Source organism: Kogia breviceps, chromosome 9 (assembly GCF_026419965.1).
Source record: "Kogia breviceps isolate mKogBre1 chromosome 9, mKogBre1 haplotype 1, whole genome shotgun sequence".
Classification (NCBI taxonomy): domain Eukaryota; kingdom Metazoa; phylum Chordata; class Mammalia; order Artiodactyla; family Physeteridae; genus Kogia; species Kogia breviceps.
Genome location: NC_081318.1, coordinates 23,210,853 through 23,234,502, shown reverse-complemented (window position 1 = coordinate 23,234,502; position 23,650 = coordinate 23,210,853). Strand labels below are relative to the sequence as shown.

The 23,650-nt window shown below is 40.6% G+C and overlaps 1 protein-coding gene and 1 long non-coding RNA gene across 5 annotated transcripts in view; one reads left to right on the top strand and one right to left on the bottom strand.

Annotated features, from left to right (window-relative positions):
* Positions 1-214: 214 nt before the first annotated feature.
* Positions 215-5,103, bottom strand: LOC136794835 (uncharacterized). Its single transcript, XR_010842097.1, has 3 exons — positions 5,040-5,103; positions 3,693-3,768; positions 215-2,616 (listed from the first exon to the last, which is right to left on the bottom strand). It is a non-coding gene; the product is annotated as an uncharacterized lncRNA (long non-coding RNA).
* Positions 5,104-5,289: 186 nt separating this feature from the next.
* AHCYL2 (adenosylhomocysteinase like 2) overlaps positions 5,290-23,650 on the top strand; it is a 175,521-nt gene continuing 157,160 nt past the window's right edge. The window contains exons 1-2 of one of the 4 annotated variants that reach the window (XM_067042210.1): positions 5,290-5,355; positions 5,558-5,908. In XM_067042210.1, the coding sequence (XP_066898311.1) occupies positions 5,666-5,908 (243 nt within the window). In that variant the 5' untranslated portion in view covers positions 5,290-5,355; positions 5,558-5,665. Of the gene's footprint in view, positions 5,356-5,420; positions 5,909-23,650 lie in introns of those variants that run through there. The other 3 variants (XM_067042209.1, XM_059074443.2, XM_059074444.2) reach the window with 3 other exon arrangements.

Here is a 23,650-nt window from a genome sequence, read left to right as displayed (position 1 = left end):
TTCTCATTGTGGTGGCTTCTTTTGTTGTGGAGCATGGGCTCTGGGTGCACGGGCTTCAGTAGTTGTGGCACATGGGCTTAGTTGCTCCGTGGCATGTGGGATCTTCCTGGACCAGGGATTGAACCTGTGTCCCCTGCATTGACAGGTGGATTCTTAACCAGTGTGCCACCCGGGAAGTCCCTGCTCTTAATGTTTTAATTTTCATCTCAATTATGCATGATATAGTTTGAAAAGTCAAATAGTTCTACAGGTCTTGTTGATTAAAGCAGCTATCTCAGTACCCCATAATTTCCTGTTCCTGGGAGCCAACCACTTTATTTTAGATGATCCTTATGATATTTACTTCCATATGTCTGAATAACATGATAATGCCATCTCTTGAATGTTCATTTTAGGTGTTATCATTTGACCTCCCAATATAGAGAATATGGATTTAGCTCATTTTCACTCTGCCTACAAGGAGGGAAAAAGATGGAGGGGGGAGGAGTCAATAGTGACAGTTTTGAAAGCTGGAAAGCAAATGAGTGACAATTTGGCAGTCTTGAAAAAGCTAAAATAAAGTTTTAGCCAGCACTAGGGAAAACTTATATTGCAGCACCCCTAAAAGGCTCTGAATTGGAGGCAGCAGGTACTTTAGAAGGTAGAAATGAAAGCAGGAGGATTGGTTTCTGATCCCCTACCTAACTCTGAACAGTGAGATGACTGCCCTTCCCAACTTTGGCTGGTTGTCAGTTCATTCTCTGGAGAAGGCAGAGGGTCTGTAGTATTTGAAAGCATTCTCTTCTGGCTTCCAGAAGTTCATTTTAAGAAGTTCAGTATCTTTCTGACTCTTGAACTTTTGTAAAACTGTTCCTTGATCCACTCCAGACATTTGAAGGATTATCTCTTTGTCCCCAGAGTTTTGAAATTTAATAGTGATGTGTATTGATGTAGGTTTATTTTCATCTATTGGGCTGGCACCTAGTGGCCCCTTTCATTATGGAAATTCTTTTTCAGTTTTGGGAAAATATTTGAGTTATTTATTTGAATTCCCCTCTCCCACACCCCCAATTTTCCTTGTCACTTTCCTGGCACTCCTGTTATTTGGGTGTTGGTCTTCTTGGACTGACCCTCTAAGTCATTTTCTTTTCTTTTTTTTTTTTTTTTTTGGTGAATGGTATTTTTTAAAATTTATTTTATTTTTGGCTGCATTGGGTCTGTTGCTGCGCACGGGTTTTCTCTAATTGCGGTGAGTGGGGGCTACTCTTTGTTGTTGTGCATGGGCTTCTCATTGTGGTGGCTTCTCTCGTTGCAGAGCACAGTCTCTAGGCATGCAGGCTTCAGTAGTTGTGGCTCGCAGGCTCTAGAGCGCAGGCTTGGTAGTTGTGGCGCAACTACTAAGGCATGTGGGATCTACTAAGGCATGTGGGATCTTCCCGGACCAGGGATCGAACCTGTGTCCCCTGCATAGGCAGGCGGATTCTTAACCACTGTGCCACCAGGGAAACCACCCCCCTTTTTTTTTAATTAGAGAAAAAACATGTATTGAAGATCTGAAAAACAATTCCTAGGAGATCAGCTTTTCCAGAAAACTGCAGCTACCCAATGCATTGTACCTATCATGTTAAGATGTGCACTGGACAGAAATATAAAAACCACGACTAACACAAAATTGTAAATCCACTATACTTCAATTAAAAAAAATAAAAACCATGAAATAAGCCACCATTACTCAACAATCTGAGCAAAGATAAACTGCATCTTTCCTATTTTTAATTTCTTCCTCCTTTTTTTTTTTTTTGGTAGTGCCGTGTGGCTTGTAGGATCTTAGTTCCCTGACCAGGGATTGAACCCAGGCCCTTGGCAGTGAGATCACAGAGCCCTAACCACTGGACAACCAGGGAATTCCCAATTTCTTCCTCTTTTTATTTATTGAGTTTTAAAAAATTTCTGCTAGTATGCTTTCATTTTAAAGGTCTCATGTTTGTTTTCTGAATCTTCACTTCTTGAAACAGCATGTACTTTCACAAATAAAATATCTTAAGCCTCTGAGGATATTGATGATTTTTTGGGGGGTGTCTTGATTTTTTCTTGATGCATAGCCTCTGTTTCCTCCCAGTTGTTTTTTTCTGCGTGCTTATGTTGATCTCTGTCTTCCATATTAAAGCTTTTCTTGTATAACTTGTGACTTTATCTACTCATACTTAAGAGTGTAGCACTAAGTAGTTCTCTGGAAACTCTGCAAACATGGGTGTGGTCTTCACCGAGGGTGATCTGGCTGGCCTATTTCCGGGGGAACTCTCAATGTTATATCTTCAAGTTTTCTCTCTTGGACTGGTCAGATTATCTTAGAGAAGTACTTCCAGTCTCCTGCATAGAAGATACATTTCTGCCTGCCAGGGTCTGGAAGCTGAATGAGTCAGGTGAGGGAAGAGGACCTGTAGTCTAAATATTTCATAAACTAAATAGTTCATAAACTTGTGCTTAATTATCCTGTTTCCATTTCGGTATTTCCACCTTCAACTGTGCCTTGTGTCCCTCAGTAACAAAGATGGCAGAAGCAGCAGGTGTGTAGGATAGAGTTGAGAATGGGTGAGGAATGTGTCCTGATGTTTGGCCTCAAACAGTGGATGGTGCCTGGATAATTAAACGATGAATATCAGTTTCTTTCCAGTGCTCCAACTCCTTATGTTTTGTAACCACATCCCATTGAAGAATTAGTTCATCCCCTCAGTAATCAAGTCTAGTAGCCGTCCAGGTAGGCAGCTGCTGCCTGTGAGCTTTAACACAGGCCAGGTGGCTGTACCACAGCTCCCTTGTGCATTAGGGGGAAGAAAGAAATCAGTTATAGAGCTGCTAATCTCTTCTCCGACAGCTGGAGGATGAAGCTCTAAGCTGGTTCTTTATATTAGGAAGGAAATTCTGAAAGAGTGTGAAGAGAAAGCTTAAGAAGCCCTTGTGTATGGTGGACTTGTGGGCTTTGTGGAAATGGAAGTGCTCAGATGCCTTCCAACTCACAGTGTTAGGCACAAATTTTTGAAGGCCAGGATACAAAAGATTCCATTCAGTGTAGGACAACTCCACAAATGAACAGATTTCCAAGATAGCAGTAGCACAGGGAAGGAGATCAAGGCAGGTGATTTCTCCCTCTCCTTCTTGCCAGGGGAAAAATAGTTGATCCAAAGACTAGATGTGCAGTGGCCTTCTGGGGTTGTCAGGGCAATCACTTACTCTCTGAACAACCATAAACTGTAAGATCCCCTTTGCCTCAGTTTCTCTGAGAACGGAGAAGAAATGACCTACCCCATAATCTGTCACCCAGAGTCAATTGTATTTTAATGTATTGCTTTTTTCAAGTATTATTTACATAGTTAAAATCTAATAGAATGTACAATTCTGTTTCCTGCTTTTTAGCTTATTATTTTATCATAAGCATTTATTTCCCTTCAGCATTAAAAAAATTTCTTGGCCAACTTAATTTTAAAGGTTGTAACCATTCCTCTGTTGTTGGACATTAGTATCAGATAACTTTTCATAACTCAAAATAAAACTGCCATACATGTCTTTGGGTTTACACCTTTTAAAATAAATTTAAAATTTTAAAATAATACCAAAAAGTACAAAGTAAAAAAAAAAATTCACCCCAAATCCCATCACTTAAAGAAATAACTATTCATATTTTAGTTAATATTCCTCTCTGCTGATACACTTACCTGAATTTCATATTATCTCCCTGAAACCGAGCAAGAGTGCGGTGCCCTCTCAGGTGCTCCTCTGTGTCCCCTGTTTCTTGTTTGTAGTAAAGAAAAAAAAGGCTTTAATCTCCTAGGTCTTCCCCAAATTCCAAAGAGCAGGCTCAAGCATTAATAGGACAATAGAGTCACAGGACATAGTTCCAATTCCTCCTGAAGGGATATAGACAACAATCTGATAGGTATCTTTGAGTTCTACAGAAACTAAGACCCCTACCCATGTGGAGGATAGTGGCTACATGCATGTGACCACAAGCATGGGTCCCCTAGACTGGTTGGAACCAGAAGGTTGAGATTCCGGAGACATCACCCTGTTACTTCACCACCGACCAATCAGAATTAAGTCACACATCCTGCAGCCCTAAATTTTGTCTATCAGGGAGGTCGGGCTTTTTGAGCACTAGCTGCCTGTTCTGCTTGGCACCCTGCAATAAACTTTTCTCTGCTCCAAACTTTGACATTTTGGTTTACTTGACCTCATTGTGCCACTGGCACACGAACTTGGGTTGGACATCTATTAGAATTAACAGGGCAGGAATTCCCTTGCCGTCCGGTGGTTAGGACTCCGTGCTTTCACTGCCAAGGGTTCACTCCCTGATCGGGGAACTAAGACGCCGCAAGCTGTGTAGAGGGGCAAAATAATAAAAATAATAATAAAGAGGGAATTAATTAACAGGGCAAAAGAATTGGCCTTGTTTAAGGCAACATGTAATTTTTTAAAAATTTAATCTATTTAGGCTGCGTTGGGTCCTCGTTGCTGCGCGCGGGCTTTCTCTAGTTGGGGCAAGCAGGGGCTCTAGGTGCTCCGGCTTCAGTAGTTTTGGCTCTCCGGCTCTAGAGCGCAGACTCAGTAGTTGTGGCTCACGGGCTTAGTCGCTCCCACAGCATGTGGCATCTTCCCGGACCAGGGGTCGAACCCATGGCCCTTACACTGGCAGGCGGATTCTTAACCACTGTGCCACCAGGGAAGTCCCCAACGTGTAATTCTTTAGCCTTGAAATTTTGACCTAGTGATACCTAACTTCTTTTTTTGGACTGATGTTAAATTCCAAGCTCAGAATGTTCTAGAAATCACCACAGCAGGCAAGGTCCTAATTTATTCCTTCTAAAAACAGAGCCATTAAAGTTCGGAAAGCTGTTAGGGTCCCGATTTCATGGATGCAGAAAAATCAAGACACTTTTAAGCCGTAAGTCACCGCTCTCCCCACGTGACACCGCTTTTCCTTTAAATGCCTGCTCACGTGATCGTAGACTTGCACACTCGGAGGCAATTTACAATGTTAGGGTAGAAAGTCATTCCTCCCCCACCTTCCCAACCCTAGGGTTTCTAGCGTTCGTTCCCCGGAAGCCGCAACTCCTCTGGAGACTTTCTCTTCCTCTTGTCGTGTCACCCGTTGTCACTCCTTTCCGTTAGTCACCGGCACTAGACCTCCCTCTCTACTGCAGAATCCCGCTTGCTGGAGGAAGGGGGACTAGGACTACAACTCCCAGGGGGCATCGTGCGCCCAGCCCTTGGCGGCGCGCAGTGGTGGTCGGGGGCTGAGGTCCCACAGTCTTTTTGCCTCGTGCGGCCCAGAGCAAGCGCACTACAGGTTCCGTGGCTCCACGCGCGCAAGCGAGCCAGGTCGGGGCGGGGCGGGCCAGGGCGGTGGGGGAGAGGCCGGGGCTGGCTGGCGGGCGGGCAGAGGAAGGGGGTGGGAGCGGAGGCGATGGAGGGGAGGAGTGGGGGAATGGGGGAGGGATGGGGAAGGGAGGCGGGAGGCGGGGCCGAGCAGGAGCTGGAGTCTGAGCCGGCGGTTACAGTGGAGGCGGTGATGTCGGTGCAGGTCGTGTCAGCAGCGGCTGCCGCGAAGGTGCCTGAGGTGGAGCTGAAGGACCTGAGCCCCTCCGAGGCGGAGCCGCAGCTGGGACTGAGCACGGCAGCCGTGAGCGCCATGGCCCCCCCAGCGGGCGGCGGGGACCCTGAAGCTCCAGCTCCCGCGGCGGAGCGCCCCCCGGCCCCTGGCCCGGGATCGGGGCCCGCTGCGGCTCTCAGCCCCGCCGCTGGGAAAGTGCCTCAGGCGTCGGCCATGAAGCGGAGCGACCCTCATCACCAGCATCAGAGGCACCGGGACGGCGGCGAGGCCCTGGTCAGCCCCGACGGCACCGTCACCGAGGCGCCGCGCACGGTCAAGAAGGTATTGGGGCCGGGCTGCCTCTTTCGGAGAGCGAGGGTGGGAGGGGGAACCGCAGATCCTCTCGGCGCTGCGGCACCACCCTCCAGGCCCTCCCTTCTGATCGTAGGAGCAGAGAGATCCCTTTTCCCCTTAAACCCGCTCTCTCAGAGATGTTCCCACCCGGGCCCCAGTGCTGGGGAGCGAAGACTCCCGGTGGTACGGATGTACTAAGCTGGGAATAACATGGAGGTAGCGCTCTCCCCTGCTCCTTGGAATAGTATTACCCCTCTCTGTACTCCCAACATACTCCCGTGTGTATTTTCCAGACTATCGGGGAGAAGACCCCGATGGTGTAGAAAAAGCTTACTGCTTATGAGAGTTCATCCAGCAATAAGGGTGGAAAGAGCTTTTCTATTTGGAGATCTTTTCTATAAAGAGTAGTTACCTCGCACTGGGCTCCTCAGTTGTCTGGTTTCTGTACAGATGATGATTTTCTGCCTTTCTGTGGCCAAGCGCTTCCATCGAGCAGTATTGATGCCGTGCCCTTCATTCCAGATACTGCAATATCCTTACATCTTCTCAATGTAGAAGGGCAATGGAGAGATTCTCTTCAGTGTTTTCTCTTCAGAGGTTTGTTCTCACTGCTCAGTAGTTGGTCACCAGGATTATTAGACTGTGTATGAAAAGAATGATTGTTTTAATGGTTCTTTTATTATGATGTGAAAGTGTTAGGAAGAAATGCTTCTACTTTTGGGAAATGCAATCACTGTGGGGTTTTCTGTCTCAGCTGTCAGCTTCTTTCAGATATAGTTTTGAAGAGGCCGTAGCCTCAGAACACCAAGGAGTAGGTGTGCCTAGATGTTTGATATTCCCAGTATTACCCTTACAATGGCTATCTGTGGTGTGTCTGTCCTCTCATAAAGCAAATCAGTACGGAAGAAAAAGGGCAGATATTGCAAAAACAGAGATGTGGATCGTATGAAAAGGGATTATCATTTTAATTTCCGAGGTATAATGTGAACACAGTAATTTATAGGTTTTTTTTACTTTGTGAATGATTTTTAAAAATCTATTTAATTTATTTTTGACTGTGTTGGGTCTTTGTCGCTGTACGCGGGCTTTCTCTAGTTGAGGCGAGCGGGGGCTACTCTTCATTGCGGTGGCTTCTTTTGTTGTAGAGCACGGGCTTCAGTAGTTGTGGCTCGTGGGCTCTAGAGTGCAGGCTCAGTAGTTGTGGTGCACGGGCTTAGTTGCTCCTGGGCATGTGGGATCTTCCCGGACCAGTGCTTGAACCCGTGTTCCCTGCCTTGGCAGGCGGATTCTTAACAACTGGCCACCAGGGAAGTCCCCTTGTGAATTATTTTTAATTGCTTTATCAGAACAGCGAGGAAGTGATGTGAAGTCTGCATTGGTTTCATTGTGCAGGATTCAGCTGAGTTGGAACCTTGTATCCAGCCTAACTTTGGTTGTAATAGCCTCATTATTAAGGTATGAAGCAGAGAACCCTTCCATTTTAATTACCCAAATATAGGTGATAACGTCAGAGGCAAGACTGAAGGAATTTGTTTAATGATGCTTTAGGACAGTGTCTTTCTCATTTGCATTATGAAACTTCTCTGGGAGGAATTATAGGAGGGAAGAGAGGCAGCACAGGCACCCGTGCTGGTACTACCTAGATTTGGGTCTGGAAATCTGAAATGTATTTGTAACTAGTTGAGGTGCTTTGTAACTTTGGCCAAATCCAGTGATTAAGAGTCTTTTTGTTTAGAATCTGTATTTTGATTAGGTCTCTTGAGGGTAAGAGTATTTAACAAATTGCCTTTATTTATTTTTTTGGCCTTGTCATGAAGCTTGTGGGATCTTAGTTCCCTGACCAAGAATTGAACCTGGGGCCACAGCAGTGAAAGCACGGAGTCCTAACCACTGGACCACCAGGGAACTCCCCAACAAATTGCTTTTTTTAAAAAAAATAATTATTTTTATTTATTTGGCTGCATCAGGCCTTAGTTGCAGCACGTGGGATCTTCATTGCAGCATGTGGGGTCTTTTTGTGTGGCCCGCGGGCTCAAATTGCCTTTAGAACATGGGATTTACAGTCAAGCAGACCTGGGTTTGAATCCTAGTACCCCCACTAACTAGCTTTTGGGTAATTTCCAAATTCTCTAAATCTTAGTTTTCTCTTTTATAAAGTGAGGTTACTAATACGATTGAGGATTAGAAATATTTGTAGAGGGCTTAGCATTGAACTTGGCACATATAGTGAGGGCTTAAGAAATTATAGCAATTATTAAGAATTGATTTTATTTTTTTCTTCCTTCCATCGTGGCTTAAGTGCACCACTATGGCTTCCTTTAAATGGTGCATACTATTCAATACATTCTATATAAAGCAGTGAAAAAATCACAGGCCAGCATCAGTCTGTTTTTCCTAATTCTAGATGTGTTTCTTTACCATTTTCCTTGTTGCTGAACTACCTTCTTCCTGTTTTTCCAGCATCAAAATGTAGGTCCCATGATTCTAGATTTACTCAGCAGCCTCAAGGCTATGGAAGACAGGGCTGAGCTTGCCTTACAAAGTTAATTGCAACCAAAAAAACAACTTCTGTACTGGAAGTTAAGCAGGCAAAGCTCCGGGCGAGGATGCAGCTGTATGACACAACTACAGGCATTGCTGAGCTACTTTTGGGGGGCAGAATCTTTAACTTTCTTGACATTGAATTAGCTAAATTAAAACAAGTGCATGAGACTGACCTTCTTTCTTCAAGTTGAAAGTCACTTCCCCAAGGGACTGCAGTGTGATATTGTGATTTGTTAAGCCTTTCTTGATTTTTAATTTATTTAAATAATCATTCTGACCTTGACTCCCTTCGGCTTTTATTTTAGTGTAGGGAGGGACTGGAGGTACTTAGGATTGAAATAGCTACCTTTGTCTGTGTAATTGGTGACGTGGCTTTTATTTTGTAACTGTCACATGCAAGCTTGTTTATCTTAAGCATATTTCCATTGATGGTTTTCTTTACTCCATTTGTGTATCTGTCATCAGTTTTCTTAGTACTGTTACTCTGTTCAGTCACACAAGGGAAATAAGCTTTCCATGAGAGCCAGACTTTCCAAGTGCAGCATTTAATAAGAATGAACATATGGTGTGCAGGTTACTCAGTCCCATCTTATCTTTGGCATCTACCTCCATCCTGTTATTTGTGGTGCTCTGGGGACCAGATCTTGTCACCGTGGCTATCATATATTTGTATCTAATGTTTGTCTTCATAAGTGAACTCAACAAACCAAAAATCTCTGTAAGAAGTGATTTATGAAATAGGAAGATAAAGTCCACAGTGAATGCAGTTGCAATAGTTGAGAGGATTTCTTCCCTGTGTTAAATGGGGTAATGGGAATGTCACAGCACAGCGGGGAAAACAAGGCAGGAGAGGATTTATTTCAGAAAAGTTCAAACTTTCTGACAATAAGGCTGAGCCTAAGAACCACAACTAGTTTGTGCTTACGTCAATGTCAGTAATGACCATGTTCAAGGAGATTCCTTTTTTTTTGGCAAATGAATCCACCTTGTGCTGGCTTTGTTGCTGTCAGCAGAGAATGAGTTGAGCCATGCTAGTGCTTTCTTGCCCTGAATTCTTTAAGCTCTTTATTTGGTTAATTATGGACTACTAAAATGGAACCTTTTGGATATAGTCATGGGAATGGGGGAGCAGTATTACTCCTTTTGCCAGTTAGGAAAGTACAGCCTTGCAAAATGTTCAGTAAGGCACTTGGCAGACTGACCATAATAACAGTTACCATTAATTGGCCTTTTATATGTTATTGGCATTTTTCTAATCCTGACAGCTACACAGTGAGTTATGTGACATTATCTCCATTTCACAGATAAGGAAATGAGGTTCAGAGAAGGTGAAGTGCCTTGACCAAGGTTGTACATCTAGAAAGTGGCAAAGGTAGGACTTAAAATCCCTGTTTTAAATCTTGGTCTGTTTCCAAAGCCCATGTCCTTTTTATTATGCCACACTGATTCTAACTTCTTAGTTGCTGGGTTCTGGCTTTCTCCCAGAAGTCTGTCAGAATACTCAGTGAACTCTAAGTTATATCTTTCTGGTTTAAGACTTAGGTCATCCCAAATCCAAAGTAAGGAGGGCCAGAGTCAGGGCTTTAAGAAGAGGACGGGAAAAAATTGTACAAATGTAGAATCTCAGAGAATTGTAAAATTATGAGAGAGGGAGAAGAGGATCTTATATGTATATACAAAAGCATTTCAAGATCAATGATGCATTTTCACATTAGGAATTTAGTGATAATTTGAGAGATGTATTCTTGTGTTTAAAGTTATAAATAAATCAGGAGTACCTGAGGACTATGCTCCTCCTTCCTGTCCAGCTAACAGTTTTCCTTGTTCTTTTAAGACCCACCTTTTCTTATGAATCAATCTCTAGTTAAACATTTTGAAAATTAGAAGGGGAAGCATATTGTTATGCATTCCTGCTGTGTCCCAGGCATTGTATTAGAGCTTTACATATACTATTTTATTTAAGCCTTTTAAGAGCTCTCAGAAATAGGTAGTGTTATCCTTGTTTTATTGAGGAAACCGAGGGTTGGAGAGATTAAGGAATTTGTCTCAAGGTTACATGTTTAGTAACTGTGATGTGAGCTAATAGAACTCTAATCTGTTTGACTCTCATGCACAAACTCCATTGCTTTTCTTTCTTCTGTTTTTTTTTTTTTTTTGGTCCAGCAGCATGTGGATCTTAGTTCTCTGACCAGGGGTGGAACCTGCACCCCTTACATTGGAAGTGTGGAGTCTTAACCACTGACCACCAGGGAAGTCCCTCCATTGCTTTTCTTTCTTTTTTTAAAAAAATTGAAATATTTATTTATTTGGCTGCGTTGGGTCTTAGTTACAGCACGCAGGATCTTCACCGCGGCACGTGGGATCTTTAGTTGCATCATGCAGTATCTAGTTCCCTGACCAGGGATCAAACCTGGGCTCCCTGAATTGAGAATGCAGTCTTACCCACTGGACCACCAGGGAAGTCCCTCCATTGCTTTTCAGTTGAAGTATTTCTGTGTTCAAAGCTTAGCTTAAACCTTTCAAATCTTAGTTAATCTGTATATTTTTGTGGATGTTTCTGTTATTTCACTAACAGGCGGTTTTTTATTTATTGAGCTTATTTAATGGCCTTACCATTTATTTATGTGAACATTTATGAATTTTCTGAGAAGGCAGCCCTTATTTTGTATAATTTCTGAATTCTCTTCTTCCTGGGAAAGATTGAACATTAAGAGCTGTTTTAGGAGGTTGCTCAGAGCTGAAGTTGCAGTTGTGTATTTAATGTCCTGAGGAAGATGACTTTGGTCCTTAGAGTCCAGTTAATAGAAGAAATGGATAGTTCATGAAAAGGGAGAGTGAGTTTCTTTATTATATCATTTCCTTGAAAGTGTTCTCCTCCCCCACAGTAAAAGGAAAAAAAAAGGAAGAGATTTGTTGGGATCTTCATTCAGACTTCATTCTTTCTTGTAGTCCTTGTTTAAATAATTCAGAGAGGTACAACTGAGGTGGATGGGAGAAGAGAAAATCTTGGCAGCTGCCCCGATCTACCCGCTTGCCATCGTGTTCAGGTGGTATGCACAATTATAGGAGCTGAAATTCCACTCCCCTAATAGGAGGTTTAGTTAGATTGATCAGGTTTCTATGGAATTTGGAGGAGCTTTTTATAGTCTGAATGACCTATGGCCCGAGATTTGGTAAGAGGTGAGCAGAGGAGAAAGCAGTGGAGTGAAATTTCTTCTGTAATGGTTCTAAGTAAAACTACGTTGATTAAATTAAATAACTTAAGCCATATGATGTGCATGATTTTCAGTTCCCTCTTCCCCATCTATATTGTGCAGCAATTCAGTTGGCCATTTTCCCTCTTGGACACTGCATTGATAGCTGGTGATTTCTTATTCTTTTTTTTTTTTTTTTTTTTAAGGGTCTTTCAATAGAAATGGATTGGTTTGGGGCACCTGCTTCCTTTTATCTCAGAACTTATATTAAGGAAGGGTATAGAGGTTCTAGAGCTGCTAGTTGAGTTTCTCTAAGTCAGGCTTTTCCTTAAAGCCTTTCTGAATACTGCAAAGCTGTCATTGAAAGTTAAGCAAGCTGAGACTTAAATTGGCTTCATCTTCCCTACAGATTTATCTCCCGCAGTGCTCCAATGTGAACCCTTCTGATCATTCTAAAAGATTTGATTTGATATTGTTGACTACCTTTTCTTGGACACTCTTTTCTCGGCTTCAGTTATAACTTCACTTACGGCTACCATTTACTGAATACTTACTCTCTTCTAGGCATCTGTCTATCTCATCTCATTTAATCCTCATAGCAACTTTATCAGATGAATAGTATTATCTTTATTTTATAGATTAGAAAATATAGGCCAGGGCTTCCCTGGTGGCGCAGTGGTTGAGAATCCGCCTGCCGATGCAGGGGACGCGGGTTCGTGCCCCCGTCCGGGAAGATCCCACATGCCGCGGAGCGGCTGGGCCCGTGAGCCATGGCTGCTGAGCCTGCACGTCCGGCGCCTGCGCTCCGCAACGGGAGAGGCCACAACAGTGAGAGGCCTGCGTACCGCAAAAAAAAAAAAAAAAGAAAAAAAGAAAATATAGGCCAAAAGAGAGTAATTAACTTGCCCAAGGCTTTGCCAATCTTTGATGCCTTTGGGATCAGTGAGATGAAACACTGCCCACAGCAATAGTGAGAGGCTTTGCCACACTGCCAACCCCTTACTTTTCTGATTAAACGCCCATGTGAAATTTGCTTAAGTTATTGCACCTAGGCTGCTGAGACTATTCTGCAACCTTTTGGGTCCCAGGATCTACCCTCTTCCAAGGGGAGGCCTCACATCCCTGTTTACCTCAGTCACTACCTGACGCCCAGTCAACCATTGTCTTCCTAATACTCATTCCCTTAACACTCTCCTCATCCTTTCAGCCAGTCCAATCTTCCCAAGCCTTTCCACGGTGTTCTCTACAACTTGCCCCTTCATTATCAGTAAATCTTCTTGTAGCATCAGCCTCTAGCAGCAAGATCAAGTTACAGCGGCAAAAGTGACACCTGGCATCTGGTATCCTGAACTATAATGGTGCAGCCCAAGCTGCAGCATCTCCTGCTTGGCATAAGCAAACATGACATCTTTTCCAAGCCCATTCTGTGGTGGTGTTTTTAACTGTGTAGCCCTGAAAGCTACCTCATGTCCTTTCTGTAAATTCTTTTTCTGTCCAACTCAGCCAGAGTTGACTTCTGCTGTTTATGGAACTCTGAGTGACGCACTGGTTGAACCTAACCATCTGCCTTTTTAGTTGCCTGCATCTATGGAGCTGAGAGTTGCTAGAGAAAATCAGAAAACCAGGTAGATCGATGTCACTATAAACTCATAGTCGTCAACGTCATATGCTTGATCATCGCTGCCTTGTAATGTTATACATTTTCAAGTAAGTTTACTTTCACTCACTGCAAATGATTATTTCATACTGTATCTTTTTACTTCTAATTTCACGTGTGTTCTTTTTAAACTAGAGATATGCCTTATAGTTGTTATAAAAAACAGAAACCACCAAAAGGGAATTCCTTCATCTTTGTACCTCCCAAATCTACAAACCTACCTCCATCTGGGGTTCATCTTTTTCTCTTTCCCTCATGTTATGATAGGGGAAGATGTGTCCTTCATTCTGTCAAAGGCCAGTCCCTCCACAAGTGTTCTAATCACGTTCTCCAGTCTTTTTTTCTTTTTTTAAGATTTAATGTTATTTATTTTTGGCTGCGTTGGGTCTTTGTTGCTGCTTGTGGGCTTTCTCTAGTTGTGGTGAGCAGGGGCTACTCTTCGTTGCGGTGCGAGGGCTTCTCCTTGCAGTGGTTTCTTGTGTTGTGGAGCACGGGCTCTAGGCATGCGGGCTAAGTAGTTGTGGCACGAGGGCTTAGTTGCTTCGCGGCATGTGGGATCTTCCCAGACCAGGGATAGAACCCATGTCCCCTGCATTGGCAGGTGGATTCTTATCCACTGTGCCACCAGGTAAGTCCCTCCAGTCTTCTTAAAGAACTTCTTCCTTTGGTTATTTCCTCTTTCTATTGGAGCCTTTCCTACAGATTTCCTTGCTCTAATCTCTCCCATTTTGAAAACCCTGTCCTCTAACCTCCATATCTCCTTTTTGCTACTGTCCTATCTTTCTACTCTCTTGTGCAGCTACGTTTCTTAAAGGAGATTTCAGTGTATGCTATATACACACCTTTTGTCTTCCCACACTCTTTAACCCACTTCTACTCTAATACTCTGACCCACACGACGCCCTCTTGCTGAAGCTGGTAATGTCCATCAGATTCTCACATGGCTATCTGTTTTTTCATCCCTCATCATATCAGAACTCTTGGCAGCATTTGACACCAATTTCTTACCAAAACACTCTCCTCTCTTGGCTTCCATTACCCTCCTCTTCACTAGTTTTCCTCGTATTTCCCCAGCTGCTCCTTCTCAGTCTGCTTTATGGGTTCTTTCTCCTTGATCCTGGGCGCTCTGCTCTTTCCATTGTGTTTTCTCCCTAAGTCATCCACAGCATTCCTGTGCCTTTGAGTATCATCTACATACCAACAACTCCCCAGATTATTTCTTTAGCCAGGACTCCTCTTCTGAATGCCAATCTTGTGTGTGTACAACTCCCTACTTGCAGTTGGACTTCAGAACTAATGTCAAAAATGGAATTTTTATCTCCTGTCTAATCCTCAAAATATGTTCTTCTTGTTTTCTTTATGTCAGTAAAATGGTATTTACATTATTTTTTACCTTTTAAAAAAAGTTGTTTTTAATTACACAAGTAATGCTTGAATGTATTCTTGTGAAATAATTCAATCTAATGAAGGAAACTCCTTCCTTGACCCTCAGCCAGTCTTGTTCCCCTCCCCAGAGACCTCTGCTATCAACTTATCTTTTTCAACTTTACATTCATATTGTACATAGAGAAATTGGTAGTTTTATAATAACTTCTACATAAATAAAAGCACATTATATATATATATACATTGTTTTGCAGGTTGCTTTTTCCACTTAACAGAATGTCTTGGAGCTTTTTACATATCATTACATATATATGTATCTCATACTTTTTGACTGCTGAGTTGATTTCCAAAGTCTATACCATTGTTGTTTATTATTCTGTTGATGCACATTTAACTTAATTTTTATATGCTATAGTAGCTATTTGTATGCATTCTTTTGGTATACATGTATAAGTGTTTCTCTAGGATAGATACCTAAAAGTAGAATTTTGGAGTTGAAAGATATCCACATTTTTTTTTTTTTTTTCGGTGCTCGGGCCTCTCACTGTTGTGGCCTCTCCCGTTGCGGAGCACAGGCTCCGGACACGCAGGCTCAGTGGCCACAGCTCACGGGCCCAGCCACTCCGCGGCATGTGGGATCTTCCCGGACCAGGGCACGAACCCGCGTCCTCTGCATCGGCAGGCGGACCCTCAACCACTGCGCCACCAGGGAAGCCCAACATTTTAAACTTAATACATAATATCATGTTGCCTTAAAAAATGTAGCACCATTTTACACATCAACTAACTATATACAAGATAACCCTTTTACTATACCTTCACCAATACTGGATATTTTTACATCTTTTATAAGAAAAAAAGACATAAAGATGCCTTTTTTTTAAGGCATTTACTATTGTTTTTATTAGTATTTTTTCTGCTTATAGTGAGGCTGAGAATATTTTCATGAATAGATTGGTAATTTATATTCTTTTTCTTGTAATTACTTGTTCATATTTATTCAATAACGAATATTTATTGAGGGATTACTATGTGCCAAGTGCTGGCTATTCAGCAAAATAAATGAAGATCTCTGCCCTCCTATTGACTTGCCTTTTTCATGTTGGCTTGTAGGAATTCTTTATATCTGGATATTAATTCTTTCGTTGTTGTTGTTGGCTGCGCCACGCAGCATGCGGGATCTTAGTCCCCAACCAGGGATCGAACCCACGCCCCCTACAGTGGAAGCATGGAGTCTTAACCACTGGACCCCAGGGAAGTCCCTGGGTATTAATTCTTTGTGTATATGTTGCAAATATTTTTTCTACTCTATTTCTTGTTGACTTGTAAGTTTGTTTATATTAAAAGTTTTTATGTAGTCAAATTGGCCATTTTTTCCTTTTATGGCTTAAACATTTTGTGTCTCAGAATGGCCTTTCCTACCCCAGGTTTATAAACAAGTTCTTTTATATTTTCTTCAGCTGTTTTCATGGTTGTGTTTATTATCTTTTGGTCTTCAGTCCATCTGGAATTTATTTTTGTTTGTAATATAAGGTAGGGACTATTTGGAATGTAAGATAGCTCTATTTGGCCCCAAATAAAATTTAATATTATACTTGCTCGGGTTTGTTCTCTCTTTTTTTTTTTTCCTCTTTAACTTGTGCTTCTTAACAGTTTTTTAAAGGAATTTTTTACTACATTCATGTCTGTTGTTTCTGTGAGAGAGAAAAGATTATCCTTCCGGATGCTTGTTTAATAATCTCCCCCAGTACATTTTGAGCTTCTTTTGTGCAAAAACCACTTATGTGTTGTGTGCGGAACACTGCTAAGTGGTAGGGTTATTAAATCAAAATAACATTCTTGCCCTCAAGAAGAGGGTAGGGAATGTGGATAGGAAAATAAATAAGTACAATCTAGTTTAGTATGATCACCACTGGAAGCAGGAATTGTTGCAGTTTGTGGAGGTCAGCATTGAAATGGAGGTATATCACCTTAGGAAAAGGAGTTGGCTGTCCACCCAGGAAGCTTCACAGTGTAGCAGAACCTTTGTGAGGTTTCCATGTTCCGGCTTTACAAATCCAGAAATTCACATTTTCAGTACACTTAGAGTTCATTCACCTCTTAGGACTGGTTCATTCAAACCAAACTCACAAGAGACTCATTTAAAACAAAATGATATCTTCTGATTTATTGTCAGAACAGAACTTTCAAGCTAATCTGAAATACATGTCAGTCAGGAGACTTTGGAAAGTCTACATGGGAAGTCTAATCATAAAGACAATTTCTTAAGTTTGGAATCTTTTAGGTCCTTGCTACTCAAACCAGTCTATGATCAGAAGCATTGGCATCACGTTTGATCTTGTTAGAAATGCACAGTCTCAGGTTCTGTACTAGTGCATACCCACCAGAACCTTAGTTTTTTACTCATTGTTGAATAATGTTGGCTTAGCAGTTGGCTTATTTCACGTTTCTCTTTTATGAAATCTCAGAGTAAAGAGGCAAGAAAATCATTTTAGGATTTTGTGGAAGGTTAGAAATTTATAATAAAACATTATAAGACTTGTAATGAAATATTTGATAGACACAGACAGAAGCATAGACAGGCACAGATATACAAAGACAGACATACACAGAGATTCCCCCACATACACAGAACCCCTCAAGACCCCTCCACACAGACATTGCCCCCCCTCCCCCTGCCAGACACAGACACCCACACACCCACAGAGAGCGTCTCCACAGAGTCCTGGACTTATACCCACAGAGACACCCCACCCAGACTCACGTGCACCCTGAGGCCCGGTCCTATACAGAGATACACACACACACACACACACACACACACACACACACACACACACACACCAGGTAATGTGTAAAACTCAGATTTTTATAGGACTTGAGTAGTGTTCTCCATAGTTATTTTGAGGAGAAGGGATGAGTATACTCTCTAAGGTACTTTTATCTGAGCCAGAAAATGAAGCAAAAATAGATGGGCTGCCACCAGGTCTGCAGAACAGTGAATGCTATAAAGTTTTATGTGAATTCCTATTTCTGGAACTGCTTGTTCCTGGGCATCATTTTCAGCTTGATGTACTCATCATGCTTGGATGGAAAGTTATTCTCTTTCTCTCAGGAGCTTGTATGCTAGATTACTGGTTAAGCAGAGTTCCATGCTCAGTGCTCCTGGATGCTATCTGAGTCACATAAACCTGCCCAGAATTGGAAGATCTAGAAACACTGTACCTATGTAGAAGACTTGCACTGAGTCCTCTGTGGGTGTGTGGGATTGAAGAATGTAGAGTGGAGAGGGAAAATTATGTTAAAACTAGAAAGAGATATAATTTGGGGGTGTTTAACCTGTTGGATCATTCATGGTATAGGTTTGCATAAAGATCTGTGATGAAGCTTAAGAGTGACTCAGGGGAATAATTTAGTTGTAAGTTAAAGGATTTAAAAACTATATGGATGTGGGCTGGGGGTTGTACACTGTGTTGGTTGATAGATCATTGGTATCCACATACCCAGGGATTTTCTTGGGTAGCATCGTGGAGAGAAGTATCTTGTTAGGGAAAAAGAGACTCGACTGTACAGCAAGTTTGTGCTTAAATACTTAAAAGTTTCTATCACACTGAGGGAGTAAAGCACCAGAGAGACATTAATAGAATAGTTTTATAAATGTAGGTTCCAAAAGGAGATAAATATTTTTCTCTTGCTCCCTGGTACACGTATATGTATTCATTTGACCAAGAGCCTGTTAAAAAAATTGTTTTTCCCAAGCATATGGAAGAATACAGAGAAAATTGTAGTCACTGCCCAATTTAACATATGTTAGCATTTTGCAAAATTTCCTGTAGATGGTTTTTTAAAAAAATAAATGTATTTATTTTATTTTTGGCTGTGTTGGGTCTTCGTTACTTTGCGCGGGCTTTCTCTGGTTGCGGTGAGCGGGGCCTAACTCTTCGTTGGGGTGCGCAGGCTTCTCATTGCGGTGGCTTCTCTTGTTGAGGAGCGCGGGCTCTAGGCATGCAGGCTTCAGTAGTTGTGGCTCGCAGGCTCTAGAGTGCAGGCTCAGTAGTTGTGGCACACAGGCTTAGTTGCTCCACGGCATGTGGGATCTTCCCAGACCAGGGCTTGAACCCGTGTTCCCGGCATTGGCAGGCGGATTCTTAACCACTGTGCCACCAGGGAAGCCCTGTAGATGTTTTTTAAGATATAAAACATTGTAGATAAAATGGAAGACTCTTTGTACCCCTTCTCTGTTTATTTCCTTTCTTTCTTTCCTTCTCTTTCTCCCAACACAGAGGTAACTGCTCTTCAAACTTTACTGTTTATAATTCCCCTTCATGTTTTAATACTTTTGCTACATATTGTTTCTCAGTATCAATTGTATATCAGTAAACGATATATAGCATTGTTTTGCATGTTTTTTTTTTGTTTTTTTTTTTGTTTTTTTTTTCCGGTGTGCGGGCCTCTTACTGTTGTGGCCTCTCCCGTTGCGGAGCACAGGCTCCGGACGCGCAGGCTCAGCGGCCATGGCTCACGGGCCCAGCCGCTCCGCGGCATGTGGGATCTTCCCGGACCGGGGCACGAACCCGCGTCGCCCGCATCGGCAGGCGGACTCTCAACCACTGCGCCACCAGGGAAGCCCTGTTTTGCATGTTTATAAACTTAATATAAGTGGTTTTATAGAGCAGATATTATTCTGCAACCTACTTTTTTCACTCAACTTTGAGTTTTAACCAGTCTGAAATGTGTAGATTTTCTGTTGATTAATTTTAACTACTGTGTAGTAGTTAAAATTCATTCATTGTATGAATATACCACTTTTTACCCATTCCCCTCTAATGTTTCCTTTTTTTTTTTTTTCTGGAGTGAACATCCTTAATCGTGTTTCCTTATGCACAGTTCCTTTTGAGCGTTTCTCTAGGATATATCCCTATAAGCAAAATTGCTTAAGGTATGTCAACTTTACCAGATACTCCCAAGTTGCTTTCTAAATTGGTTTTATTAGTTCCTTTTTTCTGAATCCTTACTAACGTGCAATTGTCAGGCATTGAACTTTTGTTCAATTGACCTACCAAGGTCTGGTAGTTGTGAAATGGTATCTCTGCTGTTTTAATTTGTATTTCCTTGGATAAAGTGAGATTGAGCATCTTTTACATGTTTGTAGTCCATTTGGATTTTCTTTTATGTAAATTGTGGTCTGTATTCATATCCTTTCCCATTTTTCTTTTGGGATCTCATTGGCTTTTATTATTGATTTGTAAAAGTTATCTATTTATTTATTTTAAAAATATTTATTTATTTATTTGGCTGCACCGAGTCTTAGTTGCCCCATATGGGATCTTTGTTGTGGCATGCAAACTCTTTGTTGCGGCACGTGGGATGTAGTTCCCTAACCAGGGATCGAACCCAGGTTCCCTGCATTGGGAGCGCGGAGTCTCAGCCTTTGGACCACCAGGGAAGTCCCTGTAAAAGTTCTTTAAATATATTCATTCTAATCCTTTATCAGATATATGTGTTGCAAATATCTTCCAGTCTTGCTTTTTTTTAAACTTACGACTTTCATATGGAAGTTAAATTTTTTAATGTAAAGTTGATCAGTTTCTTTTTCACTCTGTGTAGCTTGTGCTTTTTGAGTCTTGTTTTAGAAACTTTTCCCTATCTTGAGGTCATATACTCTTCTATATAGTCTTCTAACATGTTTAATTTTGTTTTTTCACAATTTAGTCTTTAATCTGTCTGGAATTTATTTTTGTTTATGGTGTGAGATAGTGATCTATTTTATTTTATTTTTCCATATGGATAACCAATTTTCCCAGCTCTGTTTGTTGACTTAAGTCTATCCTTTCCCCATTGATATATGTTGCCACTTTATGTCATATGCTCTGTATCCATTCTGTTCTGGGTGGTCTCTTTGTTGATCTCTTTACCAGTACCACACTTTTTTTAAATTACTAGAACTTTATAATAACTCTTGATGTTTGCTTGGATAAGTTCCCCCTAATGTGTTCTTTAAAATTTTTAACAGCTTTATTGAGGCAAAATTTACATAGGGAAAAATTCACCCATTGCATATGCAGTTCAATGACTATTAATAAATATATCTGTAGAGGTTTTTTTTTTTTTTCACTATGGCAAAAGATATGTAAAACATAAAATTTACCACTTTTATCATTTTAAAGTTATATATTTCAGCAGCATTAAGTGTATTCACATTGTTGTGAAACTATCACCACCACTCACTTCCAGGACTTTTTTCATCTTCCCAAACTGAAACTTCATCATGCCCATTAAAGAATAACTCCCCATTTCCCTCTCCTGCCAGTCTGTAGCAACCACCATTCCACTTTGTCTTTATGAATTTGACTATTCTAGGTACCTTATATAAGTGGAATCATATAGTATTTGCCCTTTTGTGTCTGGCTGATTCAATTAGAGTAATGTCTTCAAGGTTCATCCATGTTGAAGCTTGTGTCATAATTTTATTCTTTTTTAAGGTTGAATAATATTCCAGTGTATGTGTATGCCACATTTTGTTTAACCATTTATTCATTGATGAACACTGGGTTGCTTCTACCTTTTGGCTGTTGTGAATAATGCTGTTATAAACATTGGTGTACAAATACCTTTATGAGTCCTTGTATTCAATTCTTTGGGTATATACCTAGAAGTAGAATTGCTGAATCATGTCTTAATTCTATTTCTAGTATTTTGAGGAACTGCCATACTGTTTTCCATAGCAGCTACACCATTTTACACACCTACCAGCAATGTACAAAGGTTCTAATTTTTTAACATCCTCAATATCATTTATTTACTTACTTACTTATTTAGTTATTATAATAGCTACCCTAATGGGTATGAAATGTTTTAAAAAGTTGCCATCACAGTCTAGTTTAAGAGCAGTTTTGTTTCCCCCCAAAATCCCTTTTACTCATTTGCAGTCAATCCTTGCTCCCACTCTCCACCCCAGGTAATCATTCATTTGCTTTCTTTGTCCATAGATTTGCCTCTACTGGAAATTTCATGTAAATGAATCATGCAGTATATGGTCTTTTGTATCTAGCTTTTTCACTTAGCATAAAGTTTTTGAGGTTCAATTATATATCAGTAGTTTACCTTTTTATTGCTGAATGGCGTTCCATTGTATGGCTATACCACATTTTATTTATCATTTTACTCATTGATGGACGTTTGGATTGTTTCCAAGTTTTGGCTGTTTTCAATAATGCTGCTGTGAACAATCATGGAGAATTCTGTGTGGACATATACTTTAATTTCTCTTAGGCAGCTATCTAAGAGTAGAATTGATGGGTTATGTGTTAAGTTTAACTGTTTAAGAAAATGGTAACTTTTCTGAAGTGTTTGTATGATGTTACGTTCCCACCAGCAATGTATATGTTGTGGTTTCTCTACATCCTTTTTTTTTTTTTAATTTTATTGAAGTATAGTTGATTTACAATGTTGTGTTAATTTCTTCTGTACAGCAAAGTGACTCAGTTATACATATATATGTATATTCTTTTTCATATTCTTTTCCATTATGGTTTGTCACAGAATGTTGAATATAGTTCCCTGTGCTATACAGTATGACCTTGTTGTTCTACATCCTAACACTTGGCATTATCAGTCTTTTTGATTATAGCCATTTTAGTGGTTATGTAGTGCTATCTCGTTATGATTTGAGTTTGCATTTCTCCATGGCTAGTGACATTGAGCATCTTTTCATGTCCTTCTTAACCATTTGTATATCTACTTTGATGAAATCTATTCAGATTGTTTGCCCATTTTTAAAATGGGTTGTTTTCTTATTATTAAGTTGCAAGAATTCTTTCTATATTCTGAATACAAGTCCTTTATCAGGTACAAGATTTGTAAATATTTTCTCCTAGTCTCTGGCTTGTCTTTTCATTTTCCTAATGATTTATTTTGAAGAGCTAATGTTTTTAATTTTGATGGAGTCCAACTTAATCCTTTTTTAAGAAATGTGCTTTTGGTGTTATGTCTAAGAAATCAGTAACTCAAGGTCACAAAAATATTTTGTTTTCTTCTAATGGTTTTATAGTTTTAGATTTTATGTTTAGGTCTGTGATCCATTCTGAGTTGATTTTATTGTATGGGATGAGATATGGGCCTAACGTTTTTTCCTTCATATGGATATACAGTTGTCCCAGCTCCATTTGTTGAAAAGACTATGCTTTTCCTATTGAATTGTCTTGACACCACTGTTGAAAATTAGTTGTTTGTAGATATGTGGGTCTATTTCTGGACTCTATATTCTGTTCCAATGATTTGCTTATTTATCTTGATGCCAATACTATACTTTCTTGATTACTGTAGCTTTATAGTAAGTACTGGAATTGGGTAGTATAAATGCTCCTATTTTGTTCTTCTTTTTCAAAATTATTTTAGCTTTTGTAGGTCCTTTAAATTTTCATATAAGTTTTAAGATAAGCTTGTCATTTTCTATGTAAAAGCTTGCCAGGATTTCGATAGGGATTGTGTTGAATCTATAAGTCATTTTTGGGAGAATTCTCATCGTAATGATATTGAGCCTTCCAACCCATAAACGTGAAACATCTCTCCATTTTTTTTTAAGCTATTTGCTAATTGCTCTTAGCAACGTTTTGTACTTTACAGTGTACAGGCTTAGCACTTCTTTTGTTAAATTTATTTGTAAGTATTTTTTTTAGATGCTATTATGAGTGAAATCATTTTATTTTATTTCAGATTGTTTATTACTAGTATATAGAAATACAATTGACTTTTTTTTTTGCTGTGGTAAAATATACACATTTATCATTTTAACCAATTTATTTTTTAATATTTATTTATTTATTTATTTTTGGACGTGCAACGCTCAGCTCGTGGAATTGTAGTTCCCTGAGCAGGGATTGAACCCGGGGCCACGGCAGTGAAAGTGCCAAGTCCTAACGAGTGGACCACCAGGGAATTCCCTCATTT